General features: G+C 44.7%; 1 protein-coding gene across 3 annotated transcripts in view; it reads left to right on the top strand.

The window, feature by feature from the left end:
• nhsl2 (NHS-like 2) overlaps window positions 1-15,714 on the top strand; it is a 148,378-nt gene that overhangs the window by 126,323 nt on the left and 6,341 nt on the right. For all 3 annotated transcript variants that reach the window (XM_085759772.1, XM_085759773.1, XM_085759774.1), the window contains 4 exons: window positions 8,273-8,467; window positions 10,653-11,823; window positions 12,499-13,663; window positions 14,548-14,848. In XM_085759772.1, the coding sequence (XP_085615898.1) occupies window positions 8,273-8,467; window positions 10,653-11,823; window positions 12,499-13,663; window positions 14,548-14,848 (2,832 nt within the window). The remainder of the gene's footprint in view (window positions 1-8,272; window positions 8,468-10,652; window positions 11,824-12,498; window positions 13,664-14,547; window positions 14,849-15,714) is intronic.

Raw genomic sequence — 15,714 nt, 5'->3', positions numbered from 1 at the left:
AAGGTGGTCCTTGTGTTAGCTACTTTCTGTCATGTCCTTAAAGATTTTGTAATTATATCAAAAGAGCAGTTTGTTGAAGATTTCAATTTCCAGACTTTTGTTTAATGAGTGTAGACAATGTTGACAGGAATTGTTGGTGAAAACTACAGAAACTTAAACAAATCTTAGCCTATAGCATTGCACTAGCGATGAAAGTAGTTTGCCCTGTTCACCACCTTGGTCCGTACTGAATGTGCTGACAAACATTGGATTTAGTGACATAAACACTCATATATCCATGGGATAAAATGTTGGTTACCAACTAACTCAAATGTTATTGCGCTAACAAGTATCAGCATGCTAATATGCAAAAAACAAAGATGCTATTATGATAAAAAATGTCCGGTTGTTGCCTGTTTTACCAAAACCAAGTGAAAGTATCTTGGTTAATCTTTAGTCAGAAGATTTAGGCAGGAATTAATCATGTGATTTGAACTTGATGTTACAGAGGATTTTCCCAGGTGCTAGCTTAGCTCTTATAGGCTACTAACCCCTCTCTCATACTTTTTTAACTTTTAAACTGTAAAAGAAGGAAACTACTGTACTGTATATAACATCTTGATCTCCTCCTCTGCCCCATGAGACCCTGCAGTGATGAAGCCATTTTTGAACGAGGAAGGAGCACAGACACATTTTTAGATGTAGAGGGTGTTTTTTTTTTTGGTTTTCCCAGAGGAGGAAGCATCACTGGAGGTTGAATTATTTAACAGATGAAAAAGGACACTACAGTAATTTATAGATATGGCTGAAATGATCCCAACACAAACTGGATAAGAAGCGTCTTTTTTTACTAAATCCACTTAACTCGAGAAGAAATCCACAGCAGGAAACAGTAGGAAAGCTTCAACATTTGATCCTCTGTCTGCAGGCTGGTTCCCTTGATGCTTGAATAGTTTCTATATTCGTGAAGTCTGAACTCGCAGGTTATACTGGACAACACACAAACACACAGGCCTATATATTATATATATTTATAGACAATCAAAGATTTCTACTTCAAGTGAGTTTGAGCTTTAAGAGAGAAAACGCTGCAGAAACGAGATCTGACGTCGAGAACATTTTCTTCCTATGATCACATCCGCTATCGCCCTCGCCCATCTCTGGCAGTCAGCTCTACTTGTGTGTGTCGTCGTCTTTGCGTGTGTGAGCGTGTGTGTGCTGTCAGTGCTGTTAGTATGCTGTGGTCATCCTCGGCAACATCGTTCTGACACTCCTGCTTCCACTTGTCTCAACCGAGACTCCTCTTTGTTTACTTTGCGTGCGTGCGTGTGTGGCGTGTATGTGTGTGTGTTTGCATGTGTGTGCACGTGCATGTATTGTATGTGCGTGTGGTCCTCCTGGTTTTTGGCATAGCAACTGCTTCGTCACCGGGCGCCTCTCCTCCTCCTCCTCCTCCTCCTCCTCCTCTTTCTCCTCCTCACGCATATCCATTTATAGTTAAATATCTCTCTATCTCTTTTCTCCCATTCTCCTCCTCTCTCTCTCTCTTCGCCCTCCTCACCCACTGTGTACAGGAGTAGAAGGTCAGGTATAATTATGCATGCCTGTGGTGCTGCGCTCAATGGGTATTCCCTTCGTTCAGAGAAAAAGACACAGGGAGGAAGAACGACTGACGTTATTCTGTATGTTTCTTATTGATAAAACTCTTAAGAAAAGCACCTATATGACAAAAAACAAGTCATATATGTAGTTTAATTTCTAGAAAAAGATGGGAGTTGTAGTTTTTTAGCGAACAGGAGAAAACAATGCATTTGTTACGGACTATTTTCAGCGGCGGATGAACACGTTTCTTGTGTTTTCTCACAGCAGCAGGCTGTTTTTAAGCTACGTGGGACTGATTGAATATAAAAACTATTCTGCCCTTTGTTAACGGTAATGAATCACCACGGCTCATTGATTTTTTTATTTTCAATAGTTTTTTTAGACAACAACGGAGCTCGATGGCAAGAAAAAACACTTGTTCATTTTTGGTCTCTTTTTTTTTTTCGTGAGATTTGTTGAAAAGAAAAGATGAAAAAAAAAGAAAGACAACAACACCAGACTTATTCAGCTTGTTACCGTGACACCCGGTTCTCTCATCCCTCTTCTCTTCTCTCTTTCACTCGATCTCTTTCTCTGTTAACCCAGCGTACAGGTAGCTTGCAGCGCAGCTTGCTGTTGCCATGGTAACTCGCCACTCTTCCTCTCTCCTCCCCAAAAAAGAGAGAGAGGAAAGCAGCGAGTGAAGGGAAAGAGAGAAAGAGAGGAAGTGTAGGCTACGTGAGCCTGGAAGGAAGGAAGGAAGGAAGGAGGTGAAGAGATTGAGGAGAGACAGACGGAGAAAGGAGGATGGAGGGATACGGGGGGGTGAAGGAATAATGAATGAAGGATAATGAGAGAACATTTTGTTTCACAGCAGCTCCCTCCCTCCTGATCTCCTTCCTCCTCCTCCTCCTCCTCTTCTTCCTCTTCTTCAGTTTTTCATGAATGACTGAAGTAATGTGAGCAGTGAAAATGTGAATGCAGGGTGAGAAATGTATCGCTCTGTGTTTAGTTGTTGTTCTTCTGTATTTCTGTGACCTTTATTTGATTCAAGGGATATTTTAGTTACTTTTGATTTTGAATTATATTTAATTTTTTACCTTTAAAGGCAGGTGATGATGTCACGTAAGGAGGCCTCACAAACTAAATATAAACTAGTACACGAAAACTTGATAGACTTAAAGGGACAACAAGGAATTTTTTTTGGTGATATAATCATCATATTAATGTGGATGAATCTACGTTATCCACACTTGTTAATGGGTCCATTTTCAATAAATATATAGTTTTGTCTTTATAGTTATTTTGATATTATTATTTAGTGGTCGACTCGCCCAGCATTTCCTGCTTTCAGTTTCCTGGACGCTGCCCGGCGGGTCATGGGAATAACGCTGCCGAATCGCCGTTTATGGTCGGAACTACGACGGTATCTGATCGTCTTCAAACCTCCAACTTTCATTCTTGATTAATAAAAACATTCTTTGCAAATGTTTTCGCTTTCGTCCGTCTTGCGTCAGTCCAAGAATTTCACCGTGCACTCGGAGACTCATGGGAAATGTAGTGTGAAAACACTTTGCTTTCCAAAACTCCTCGTAGTCCCTTTAAACAAATGCAGGAATTTTATCTTTTTTTGCAAACATACCAATGTTTTTTCCCAGTATTTGATTTAAAAAAAATGAAGCGTTAACAATAACAGCAAATGTTGTCATTCAGGAGCCAAAACAGAGAAGAATGACAGACAATGAGCGAGGCGTTGTGTGAATGCACTTGTGAATGAGGCCGACGACTCGTGAGTGTGGCGTCTGAGCAAAGAGAGAGACAGACAGACGGGCTTTCATGCTGCTGCTGCTGCTGCTGAGCTGCAGACGGACTAATCCTCTCAGTTTACCTCCATCACTTCACTGGGGGAATCGGACAAGGGGGGTGGGCTGAACTTTTGCAGAGCTGAGGCAAATCCTATTGGCTCCGCATCGTAACCGTTGGAATTACTCTGCAGCAACTTTAAACACATCTGTAACTGGACTGAGGTTAAATAAAAAAAATAAAAAAAATCCATCTAAATCTAATCTAAATCCTCCAGAACGGAGCTCTTCGTTATTATTGTAAAACTGAGATCAACCTGGAGAAGGTAAATCTCCTATTTCCTGTCTCTGGTCCAATTAAATTCAAGCCTCAGTAAATTATCAACGTCCCGACACTGTGACGGGTCATGAACCGTCTTCTCACTTTAAAACCCTCGGGTACGAAGCAGCACATCCAGAGCTTGTAGGGATTTATCACCTGTGTTTTAAAGACTCTTCAGTTGGGTCGATGATCGCTCGCCGGGAAACCTTGAAACCCTCGTGGCTGTCGTCGTCGTCGGTGACATTTATAACCCCCCGATAAACTCAGGTGGCGGTAACCTTTCAGAGGCAGGAAGTGGTACGACAGAACAGGAGCAAAACAATAATGTGGATCATTTCTCATTTTTGAATATTTTTGACTCCTTGGTATTTGGTAGTATCTAATAGCCCCTCTTCTTGTATCTTCTGGAGCTTTCAACTGCTTGACATCGACTTCATCAACTCGTGGTGTCTGCTCATTTCATCCAAGGACGCTGTAGATGTGTAACCTTGAGCTGCACGGTTATTTTTCATGACAGTTGTTGTCCACTTCCTGGACTTTATACCACATCCCACAGCCTTCATCCATCTCCGATCGGTCATATAGGCACAAGACATAAGACATTTTATTGATTTTATTGATATTGAGTGTTAGAGCAGCATATGAAAAAAAAAACAAGGTAAAAAATGAAAAAAATGTACAAAAGAGAGACCTCCTGTGCAGTTTATACCAAATATTTAGGGAAGTACATACAGCTTTGGACAAATTATTAAAGGGATACTTCACCCAAAATCCATAATTCACCAATTTTCTACTCACCGTCATGCCAGGGAAGGGTTTGGAGAACCGCTTTTGGAGATCCAGGGGGGGTCCGACTGGCAACGGATTCTCATATAATGGCGGCGGATAGAGTTCACTTTTGAATCGTCCAAAACACACACTATGAAACATCCAGATACCTCCATACTGCTCGTCCGTGCTGACCCAAGTGTCCTGAAGCCGCCACATGAAAAACTTGTTGGGAAAAAAATTAATGTCGTCTCTGTTTTTAGCCTTGTTGTAGTAGTAGCTCCCAGTGACTCTGTTGATGTTTGTGCGCATGGGCGAGATTTGCTGCGACTGCGAATGGTTTACAACGTTCATCGTTGTAATCGTTGTGGTTTACAACGTTCATCGTTGTAAACCATTGAATGTATGATGTAAACACGGAATAACATCTCGCAGCAAATCTCCCACTGGGAGCTACTGCTACAACAAGGCTAAAAACAGAGATCAAATTAATTGTTTCCGAACAACTTTTCCATGTCACGGCTTCAGGAAACTTGGGTCAGTACGGACGAGCAGTAGGGAGGTATCTGGATGTTTCATAGTGTGTGTTTTGGATGATTCAAAAGTGAACTCTATCCGCCGCCATTATATGAAAATCCGTTGCCAGCCGGACCCCCCCTGGAACTCCAAAAGCGTTTTGATGACTCTGAAAGTTCTCCAAACCCTCCCTGGGCATGACGGTGAGTAGATGATTGGTGAATTATCGATTTTGGGTGAAGTATCCCTTTAAGAATAATATTATGTATATAATATAGTAGGCGGCCTATATATAGTAGTAACAACAGGTGATTGTGAAACAGGCCTCAGGGGAAAATCAATGTGTCTACGTGAGAGTTAAACCAGTTACCTACATGTTAGCTCAACACGTCCACCTCCCTAATGAGAAGGAGTCAGCAGACGGAGGAGCGGTGCATCCAGGACCGTCCTGAAGAAGAGACATCATGATGCTGCTGATGGTTGAAAGAGCGTCCATTATTTATGGCTGCAGGAGCAACACAAAGACTCTCAGCCTCCGAGCGGCGTCTTGATCACGGCGGAGACTGAGGACATAAAGACAAGAGATGAACGAGGCTGCGTTTGTGGATCAATGCTGCATCTCTGCTGTCCGAGACTTTTAAGCTAAAAATTGTCATATTTTTAAATAAAAAAAGGAAGAAGAAGAAGTTATATTTAGCTCCGCCGGGAGGCTGAGTCATAGCTTAGTCTCGGCTTTGCGAAACTCTGGCCCCCACGCTCTTATTTATTCATGCACAGAGGGGGAACGGCCATTGAATGCCACTCAGCGATAGAGCCAAACAGACAGATCATTGTTAAAATGAATGACAGAGGGGAGAAAAGACCATCGGAGAGATGGAGAGATAAAAAGACAGATCAGATCGTCAATGAGGGAAACAGAAAAACAGGTGGAAAGAGATCCAGAAGGATTTTTCCTTTTTCTCCCCTCTCCGATAAAATAAAGTGTCTGTGATTCATCAGCCGGGGGTTGACACGTCCTCAGATAAATCACTGATTTAATGATTATCTAGTCAGGAAATGAGATTTCTGGCTCCAATTTTCCTTTTCTGCCAAAAAAAAATCACCTGTTGCAGTGTCAAGACTCTCCCGGCCAACTCTGATCATTAATATGGAGATTTTTAGTTGGGAAAAACCCTCTACATGTCAAAATGCAAAGTGTGAAGCAGAATGAACTTGATAACAAAACTGTTGCAAAGGCACAAAAAACAACAATAAAGACTAGAAAGAACAACTAGAAAGAGACACAGAACAACCACAAGGAGACAATAAAGAGCTATATAAAGAACTATAACTATAAAAAGACACAAATTCAAAGATATAACCTTTTTCCACTCATGTCATTGAAGTCTGGATTTGGGTTTTTAAGCTAAATACTGCAAAACACGAGGTGATGAGATTCGTTGCGTCATGAAACTCAACATTTAGTTTTCTCTGCCTCTTTGAGTCTCGTCCCAAAATCACATTCATTAACTTAATTAATCGTTTTCCTCTGCAGAAGAATCCATCATGTCTCGACTGGAGTATCTGCTATTAGCCTGCTCTTCTCCCGCTCGCTCCGATTGCTCAAACATTTGTAATTCTGTGTTGTTCGGGGCTCGGTTGTATAATTAATACGCATCAAGACAACGGGGACACGACTATAGGAACTAAACAGGAGGGAGGCGGCGGTAGAAGACTAGACAGATGCTGAACGACGATGAGGTTTATCACGTTGGTTCATTATCTGCACAATAAGCGACAATCATCGGCTTTGACGACAGGAAACAAAAAGCAGGAGCTCTGTATTTTGAGATCGTCTTTGTTCTTTTAGCTCCGGTGTGTTTTGGCGCCGGTTGGTCGTGCTCTGCTGGTGAACTTTATCATTGTTTCATTTCTTTTTTTTTCATTATTTTTTCATCAGTTCGGCTTCGTTTGATTCATCCTCTGTTTTTGACTCGCTGATTTTCGCGTGTTTGCATCTGATTTAACGTCCCGGGCTTCGACAGAGCTCCTTAATGGCGTCGTTTAGCCGAGGGAGATAAATTTTTAGCAGTCGACTGCATCCGATATGACTGTGTGGATATAAAACACGGCTGATGGCTTAATAGGAAGCCGACTGAGTTATGCAGATGGCTGAGAGACTGCGCTGCATGTCATTGAGGTAATCAAGTGAGTACCTGCTGCCTGCGATGACTCATTGGATTACCGTCTGTCCGGACGAGACGTCGGAAGGACAGGAAGTAGAGCTACAACAGAACAGCAGGGCTCTCCGCCGCATCTGCTCCAAGTCGCTCTGGATGAAACATGACGGCAGGGAAGTGTACGACGTAAACATGAAGGTTTATGGTGACAGTAGGGAGAAAAAAAAGGAAGTGTGGCTTCTTATGCATCAGTTGCACGTCCCACTTTTTCCCTTTCTCGGTGAGTCGATGTGAAGAAATCCTGATGATTTGAGCAGGAAACTTTGAAGAAATACGAGACAGGATATTGAGAAGAAATCTATTAAACTGGCTGCAAGGAGTCTAGGTGTTGTATTTATTAAGGGAGGAACTAGGTAGAGGAATAAAGGCAAAAAAAAAAAGTAGGAGAAAAGATTTTTCCTCACTGAACATTCACCAAACTTTTCACAAGAATCAGCGCTGGCCTGCAGAAATGAAATTTACCACCAATGTAGGTTTATTTAACACAATTATCAATCAATCAATCAATGTCTCCCATTTTCTCTCTACCTACCTGGCCGAGGCCCCGCCCACACCTGTGTTGGGTTTCTGTCTCTTAGGAGCAAGTTTTCCCACTGGTGTCAGGTGGCACAGTGGTATAGTGGTTAGCACTGTCGCCTCTCAGGAATACAAAGCTCTGGGTTTGATTCCTGGGCTTCGAAATTAATCCAAAACTGTGGAATAATTTACCTCTTTCAGTTCGTTCTTCACCCTCCATTGATATCTTCAAATCACGCCTCAAAAACCCATCTCTTTTCCTTAGCATTTGATTCGGCGTAGTACTAATACCCACTGTCTTAAATGGTTCTATTTTTATTCTATTGTCATTGTTGTTCTTGTCTTTGCACATAATTGTAAAGCACTTGGGTATACATTTGTTGTTTTTAAATGTGCTCTAAAAATAAAGCTGACTCGACTTGACTTCTTGTGCCTTTTCTTGACTTGACTGACTTTTTGTTTGTGCTGCCTTCAAACCTGAGTTATAAAATAAATGCATGTTCAATCTGCTTGAATCTTCTCTTCCTCTCTTTGACCTCCCTGTTCTTCTTTTTCTTCTTATATTGCAGGTGGTGGAGGAGGAGGAGGAGGAGGAGGGAAATTCCACGGCGTCGACCTCCTCCAACACTCCCCGTCCCCGTCCCCGTCTCCAGGCGACCCCTTCCCCCACCAGCCCCACTCCCTGGAGCCCATCACCGACACCCCCCACCAGGCCCTGCCCCTGAGGAAGACGCACTCTGACCTCGACACGACCTCGAACACAGGTGTGTGAAGCTCCCTGACCCCTCCCGCCAATGTTTGTTTCTCTTCTCTTTAGCGTTTTTTTTTTTTTTTTGGTAACACTTTAGATTAGGGAACACATATTCACCATTAACTAGGTGCTTATTAATATGCATATAAGTAGCTTACTAGCTCCTTATTAGTAATTATTAAGCACGTATTAACACCTTATTCTACATATTCTACCTCTATTACACCATGAATTAAGATTTTTCCTGATATTAACTCCTAATTATCACTTATTCATTGTTGTTTCTGAATAATGATGTGAATAACCAGTGGGTTATTAGGGCAGTAGCACAAGAACAGTAATTCTTTCTTATCACTCTGAATTAGTATAGCATTAATGCATTCATTTACAATGAATAAGCGATAATTAGGAGTTAATATCAGGAAAAATCTTAATTCATGGTGTAATAGAGGTAGAATAAGGCTATGTAGAAGATCTCCTTACTTCACATACGCCAAGGACAGAAAAGAGGGAAAAGACAGTGGCAGGTCACTCCGAAATAAAAGTTCTCTACTCATTAGCTCAAACTCTGTTGGCGTTGGCCACAAAAACATTTCCTGCAGATTTGTTTTTCACTTTTTGTTGGCTGTAAACTTCCCCCATTTCCTTTGATAACTGTGGAGAAAGCAGAGATGAAGCCACGGCAGCAACTTTATTTTACATTCCCACGACTTTGAATCAACTTTTTTTTTTTTTTAGTGTAGTGACGCATATTCTTTTTTGGCATAAATCGTTCATTTCACCCCGTGTTTGTCTCAATTCCCATGAAGGTAGTTTGGCTTGATTAAACTGGGTATTTTCAGACTGCAGGAAAAAAACACCATAGTCATTTCCCTTTCTGCCTTTCACCCAACAAATCTTTAATTCAACAGAAAAAAGGAAAAAATCCCACAGAGATTAATGTAGGGTTAATCATTTCTTTCCCCTCTCGTATTTGCGCTAACCTGTTTTGCTCGGTGAAGGACGGTGTTGCCGGCAGCCGGGATCTCTTCATGCCTAATTGGCTTATTCACTGCAACAGAGATTCTCAGTCACGGGGTATGAAGGGTTCAAATAAACTGTTTAACCTGAATAAAGCTTTAACTGCACATGGGCAAGAAAAAGCAAGAGCTCGACATACAACTGACAGCTCAATTGATTTCGTACTAAGGACGAACGATGATGCGCTTATACACACTACTCACAAAAATTAAGGGATATTTGACAAGAATATCCCTATAAAAAGTTCACACTACAGTGATATTCTGTCATGAAAGCCTTTTAAGTAGAAGGATGCAGTGGTAATTTCTTTATCTCAAACAAAAGCTAACAACAGTGGTGGCTATATAACACAACAAAAATCTCAATGTCTCAATAACTTGATCAATTTGATCAAAGTGTTGTCTTGGTCTCATGATGTCAACATGTGAACATGGTGGAGAGGAGAGGGAGAGAGAAGAGGACTGTATACAAACTGTCTTTGAACCAGAACATTTAGTGGTTCGATGACAATTGAACAACTAAATCAGATGGTGCTTGCCATTTTTGTGGTTAATCACCTTGTTACACTGCAAAAACTCAAAATCTTTCCAAGAATGTTTGTCTTATTTCTTGTCAAAATGTCTCATTTCTAGTCAAAACTAATCTCTTTCCACTTAAAATAAGACTCATCACCTAAAAATGTACTTGTTTTTAGATCATTTTCACTTGTTTCAAACAAATTTTCACTTGAAATAAGTAGAAAAATCTTTTTGTGCTTGTAATAAATAAGAAAAACTTGCCCCACTATCAGGTTATTTTAAGTGAAAATATGCTTTAAAGAAGTAAAAAAAAAAAAGTGTCTAAAAACAAGCTACTCTTTATGTGACGAGTCTTATTTTAAGTATAATGAGACTTGTTTTGACTGGAAATAAGACAAATATTCTTGGTAAGATTTTGAGTTTTTGCAGTGTAGAGAACAGCATGTTATTCAATTAAGTACTGAAACATTGAACAATTGAACATGTGCATTCAAAAGTTTAGAGAAGGTTAAATTAAGTTCGCCTGTAAAGGTTATAGTGCATTCTGAAATGTAATGCAAAAGCCAAACATCCCTAACTTTTTGTGAGTAGTGTATGTCTCAAACTTGACCCAATCCCATTGATTTGAATTCAAATCCTTCTTCCCCTTCTTCTCCACAGATAATACTTCAGAGCACCGTAACCCCAACCAGCTCCACCCGGGCGCTATGGACCACTCTGGGCTGCTGTGCTCAAACACACCCTCCTCTTCTTGGAACGGACCTAAGGGCTCGACCTTTTCTCCCGGAGCGTGGAACGAGCCTTATAATAATTACAGCATGAGCAAAGGTCCGGCGGTTCCTCCCAAGCAGCACAGCGTCATCGGCAACGTGGGAGGAGGGGGAGTGGGAGTGGGGGGGCAGCAGGACGGCGTGATGCTGGTGGGCTCCGGACAGTCGATGAGCTCCAACTCCAGCTCCTTCACCTCTGTGACGGACCCTTCGGGGAGAGGAGGGAATATCATGCCGGGGATTTCGCTGGCAGCTGCGATGATGGGGAAGCGGAGCGAGACGGAAGGGGCTGCGGCAGATGGAGGCAGAGCGGGAGGCGGGGGAGTCGGAGGGGGGGAGACGGGGAGGGGGAGGGAGAGGTCGGCTCGCTCCATAGCAGCACAGAACGCCTTCAAGTTCCGAGAGCGCTCCCTCTCCACGCCCACGGATTCTGGTTCCTTCTGCTTTACAGAAGGCGGAATGGGTCAGCCGGACGGACACATGATGTCCACGACGACGGGGAACGGGAACGCCATGGCGATATCGGACCACCACCACCACCACCATCATCAACAGCACCATCACCACTTCCTGGGGATGAGCGAGAACTACGCGCTCCTCTACCCGAGAGGGAGCTCCGAGGACAGCGCCAGCACGGCCGACACGATCTCCGTCACGGCGTCGGACTACAGCGCCGACGGACGCTTGCGGCTGCGCTCCCGCTCCATCTCGCTCAAGAAGTCCAAGCGTAAGCCGCCGCCGCCCGTGAGGAGCGTCTCGCTGATGAAGAACCTGGGCGAGGCCGAGGGAAGGATCCACCACGAGGGCGGCGGACTGTACCGGGACGGACGGCCAAAGAGCCTGCACATCCCCAGGGACCACTTCCCGGACTTCCAGCCGGATTTCCTGCTGCCGAGCTCGTCCGGCTCCTCCAAATCCGGCGTGAACGAGAGGGAGCCGGGTCACGGAGGCGGCGACGGACCTCCGAGCCTGGAGGTCCAGGCGCCGGACAGGGAGGCAGAGACGGAGCTGACCTTCCCCACTCACTGGCAGCTGGGGGAGTGGAAGAACGACCCCTACAGGTAGGAAATAAAACTACACTTTGTGGCAATGCCAAGTCTTAAAGGGATAGGTCAACATTTTTGGCAAATTCTCCTATCGCCATAATCCCTATAGTCATAGCAGTAGGTTCATCACCTTTAATTATCGATGCATGTTGTTTTGAGATCGGCGGGGCAGAGACGTGAGCTGCTCGGTACAGGTCCCCTGTCCCTCATCAAACTCATCAAATACACAATTGGACAATGCACATTCACCACGCTATGAGATAATCGTGTAACATTACGAGACTGAGTTGTTTTCGAGGCAAATGCAGCCGGAACTACTTTCCAGACATGGCTGCTGCTGGGCAGAGTGATTTCAAAAGCCTAAGTAGTTCATAGTATTTGCTTCATGTGTCGTAATGTTACATAATGTTACACGATTGTGTCATAGTGAATGTGGTGAATGTGCAGGTCACAACCAAGAAATCCCATTAGCCTCCGTAGCGTAGCTCTGAGCAGCTTGCCGCTCTGCTCCGCCATTCTAAAAATAGCTTGCACCGATAATTAAAGGTAATAAACCTACTGCTATGACTATAGGGATTATGGCAATTGGCAAATTTGCCAAAATGTTGAACTATCCCTTTAAGTATTCCGCTGTTGATATATATATATTTTTAGAAATGCACTGATTCTGTGCTCTTCTGTTTCCTCCAGATCTCTTTCGGGATCCAGCACAGCGACAGGTACCACAGTGATTGAATGTATGAAAGTGAGAGGCAGCTCCGAGTCCCTCCTCGACTCTCCCTCCACCTCCAGAGCCACCTCGCCTTCCCAGCTCTCCATGGAGACCGACATCAAGGCGTCCTCGCCCTTCAAACCCCCAGGACTCATGTCCCCGTCGAGCGGCTACTCCAGCCAGTCGGAGACCCCAACCCCGACCGTCCCGCTCAGTCACATGGCCGGTCAGGGGACGCAAGGGACACTCGGGTGCAAGATGCGCCCAAAGATCCCCGAGAGGAAGTCGTCGCTACCGTCGCCCAAGGACCCGTCGGCGAGATCTCGACTGTCCTTTGAGATGCCGGGGAACGCACATCTGGAGCTGTCGTCGCTCAAGCCGAAGCAGAAGGCCAGCAGACGCCACTCCGACACCTCCACCGCGGCAAAACCGGGAAAAATCAGCCCCAGCTCTTCGCAGGCGTTACCCATGGTCACCCAGAACGAGCTGAAGACGATTCGGCTTCGCTCGGTCTCCCGTGGCGACCTGGAGGACTGCCCCGACGGCGCGTCCGACACCATTGAAGAGGAGCAGCATGGCCGAGACCTCAGCGAAGTCCCCAGCCCTCCGCCCACTCTACCCAAACCCAAACCGCCGGTCGCCATCAAGCCCCCCTTGCCCAAGCGGCCCATTAACCTCCTCCTCAAGTCTCCGTCCCCGTCCTCCACCTCGCCGCTCGGCCTCGACTCCCCTCCAGGCTCGCCCGTGGACCGGCCCGTTCCCCTGGGCAACATCTACAAAGTCATGAGGAAGCCCAAACCCAAAAAACCTCCGCCTCAAACCTCGACAAGTCCGTCGGGTCTCCCAGATTTAAATTCCACCATCAACCCCCAATCTGCCTACGATCATCCCTTCTTCCCCCATTCCCCATCTCTCTTTGATCTCCCGCCTCTCCCGGACCCTCAGCCTCTTCTGGAGGACCCGGCGTTAGAGCCCGAGTTCGAGGCCGACCCAGAGATCCAGCTCGGGCCCGGGGAAGGAGGCTCGCTCCCTTCACCCTGCAGTAACCAGGAGGCGCCGGAGCTGCAGGACAAGAGCAAGACGCTCCCCTCCAGGATGACCATCTCCTGTCTGGCCGAGCTGTCGGACAAAAAGAAACCCAAGGTGAGGAGGATCGCTTTCAGGAAATGTTGTTGTTGGAGTCAGGAAAGATAGAGATTGTCATAGTTTAGCTGAGTTTACTTTAGTTTAACTACTACTTAAAGGGATAGTTCAACATTTTGGCAAATTGGCCCATTGCCATAATCCCTATTGTTTTAGGAGTAGGTTCATTACCTTTAATTGTCAGTGCAAGCTATTTTTAGAACGCTCAGAGCTGCTCAGAGCTACGCTACGGAGGCTGATGGGATTTCTTGGCTTCCTTCATCAAACTCATCAAACACACAATCCAACAACTCCAAAACGCTCTGGTGGACAAGTTGTGACCTGCACATTCACCACGCTATGAGATAATAACAGAACGTTACAAGACGGAGTTGTTTTAGAGGCAAATTCATGCAAAACTTGAAAACAACTCTGTCTGATTGTGTATTTGATTAGTTTGTTAGGGGAAACCAACAGCCTCCATAGCTCTGAGCAGCTCATGGCTCTGCTCCGCCGTTCTAAAAACAGCTTGCACCGACAATTACGAACCTACTGCTATGACTATAGGGATTATAGCAATGGGCCCATTTGCCAAAAATGTTGAACTATCCCTTTAAAATCAGGCGCAGTCATTTGCATTGAGTACTTGTATAGCACATGTATAGCACATTTGTTATAAATGTTCTTGCTTGCCCTTGGAAAACCTGAATCGGCGGCCTGATGAGAGCAGATCAAATTCTGAAGCATCCCCAGGTATCTGTCTGGCATTCCTGAGTACTGAGCCTTGCTGAATATCTCACTGAGCTGTTGTTGTGGCTTGCCAACCACCTTCCCTGCAACCTTAATAGTCGCTGAATCCTGTATTTATTTTTTTGGTAAATGACAACATTTTCCTTCCTCTCTAGGTTCCACCTCCGGTCCCCAAGAAGCCAAATGTTCTGCTTCTTCCCACGTCGGTCCACTCCTCCACTAACGGCAGCACGGACCGACAGACGTCACAGACGGACAGCCCCGTGGGCCTCCGGTCTCCCGTCGGAGCGTTCCCACCGGACGACCTTCCCGGTGCGCCGGACATGTCGGAGCAAGACGAGAATCACTTGGGAACGGACGAGGAGAGTTCGAAGGAGTCGTCCCTTCAGTCGTCTCTGCAGGATTCCTCTCTCACAGAGCTGGAGGGGAAGGTGGCCGGTGCTACGATTGGAGGAGGTACGTTTATGCAGATAAGGGATTTGGGTATCTAGAAGTGGAGTGTAATCCATTCCCTGCATTAAATTTGACTTCCAGTGTTAGAGAAAGATTAATTTCTTAACCTGTGCGGCTTTCTACGCTCCCACTTTACATATTTAACAACAGAGAGTCCAATGGTGTCCCAGTTTCACAGTGAAATCAGTGGATCAAAATGTACACAACAAACTCAAACTACTCAAACACTCTGCTTAAACTCTTCTGTGTTTTCCAGACGCTTATATTTCTGCCAAAATACGGCTAACGGCTCATCATCGCTCTTGCTAGCATGGTTGGCTGTTTACATGTGTCTCAATCCCAGTGCAGACAGAGGGTTGTGCTAGCTAAGCCGTTTTTAGCCTCCACCCCAGCACCTCCTTTTCATGCTGTTTCTAACTTAGTCAATGTCATGTCTGTTGTCATTGATGCCTCCTTTGTTCTGCACCCATGGGGAGGACGGGGGATCTATGCTGCAGCTGTTCCTGCCTTAACTTTTAGAAGTGCAAAGACAATACAGAGCCCATACCACCGAATGTAACTTACTGACATTTTTTGAAATGATTGGAGTATGAATATTTTTTTTTATAAAAGTGGGCCTGGCTGTAAAGCAAGTGATGAAATTGGATAGTCCAAACTTGAAAAGCCCCATTTTACATATTACCAAGGACAATATGTTATTGCATGCTACAGAATAGTTGCAGTGTTGCAGCATTTCTGACATAAGACTACATGTATCTGCTTAAGCTCAATAACCTGAAGTTTCAAGTAAAAAAAAAACACTTTTTGACCCCGAGTATGTTTCTACACGTCGTTTTTGCTAATATGTATTAGGTAATGAATACAGTTTG

Source organism: Trachurus japonicus, chromosome 18, assembly GCF_045865225.1.
Source record: "Trachurus japonicus isolate A0001 chromosome 18, Traja_1.0".
Lineage (NCBI taxonomy): Eukaryota > Metazoa > Chordata > Actinopteri > Carangiformes > Carangidae > Trachurus > Trachurus japonicus.
Note: the sequence above shows the minus strand (reverse complement) of the source record. Positions and strands in the feature narration are given on the sequence as shown.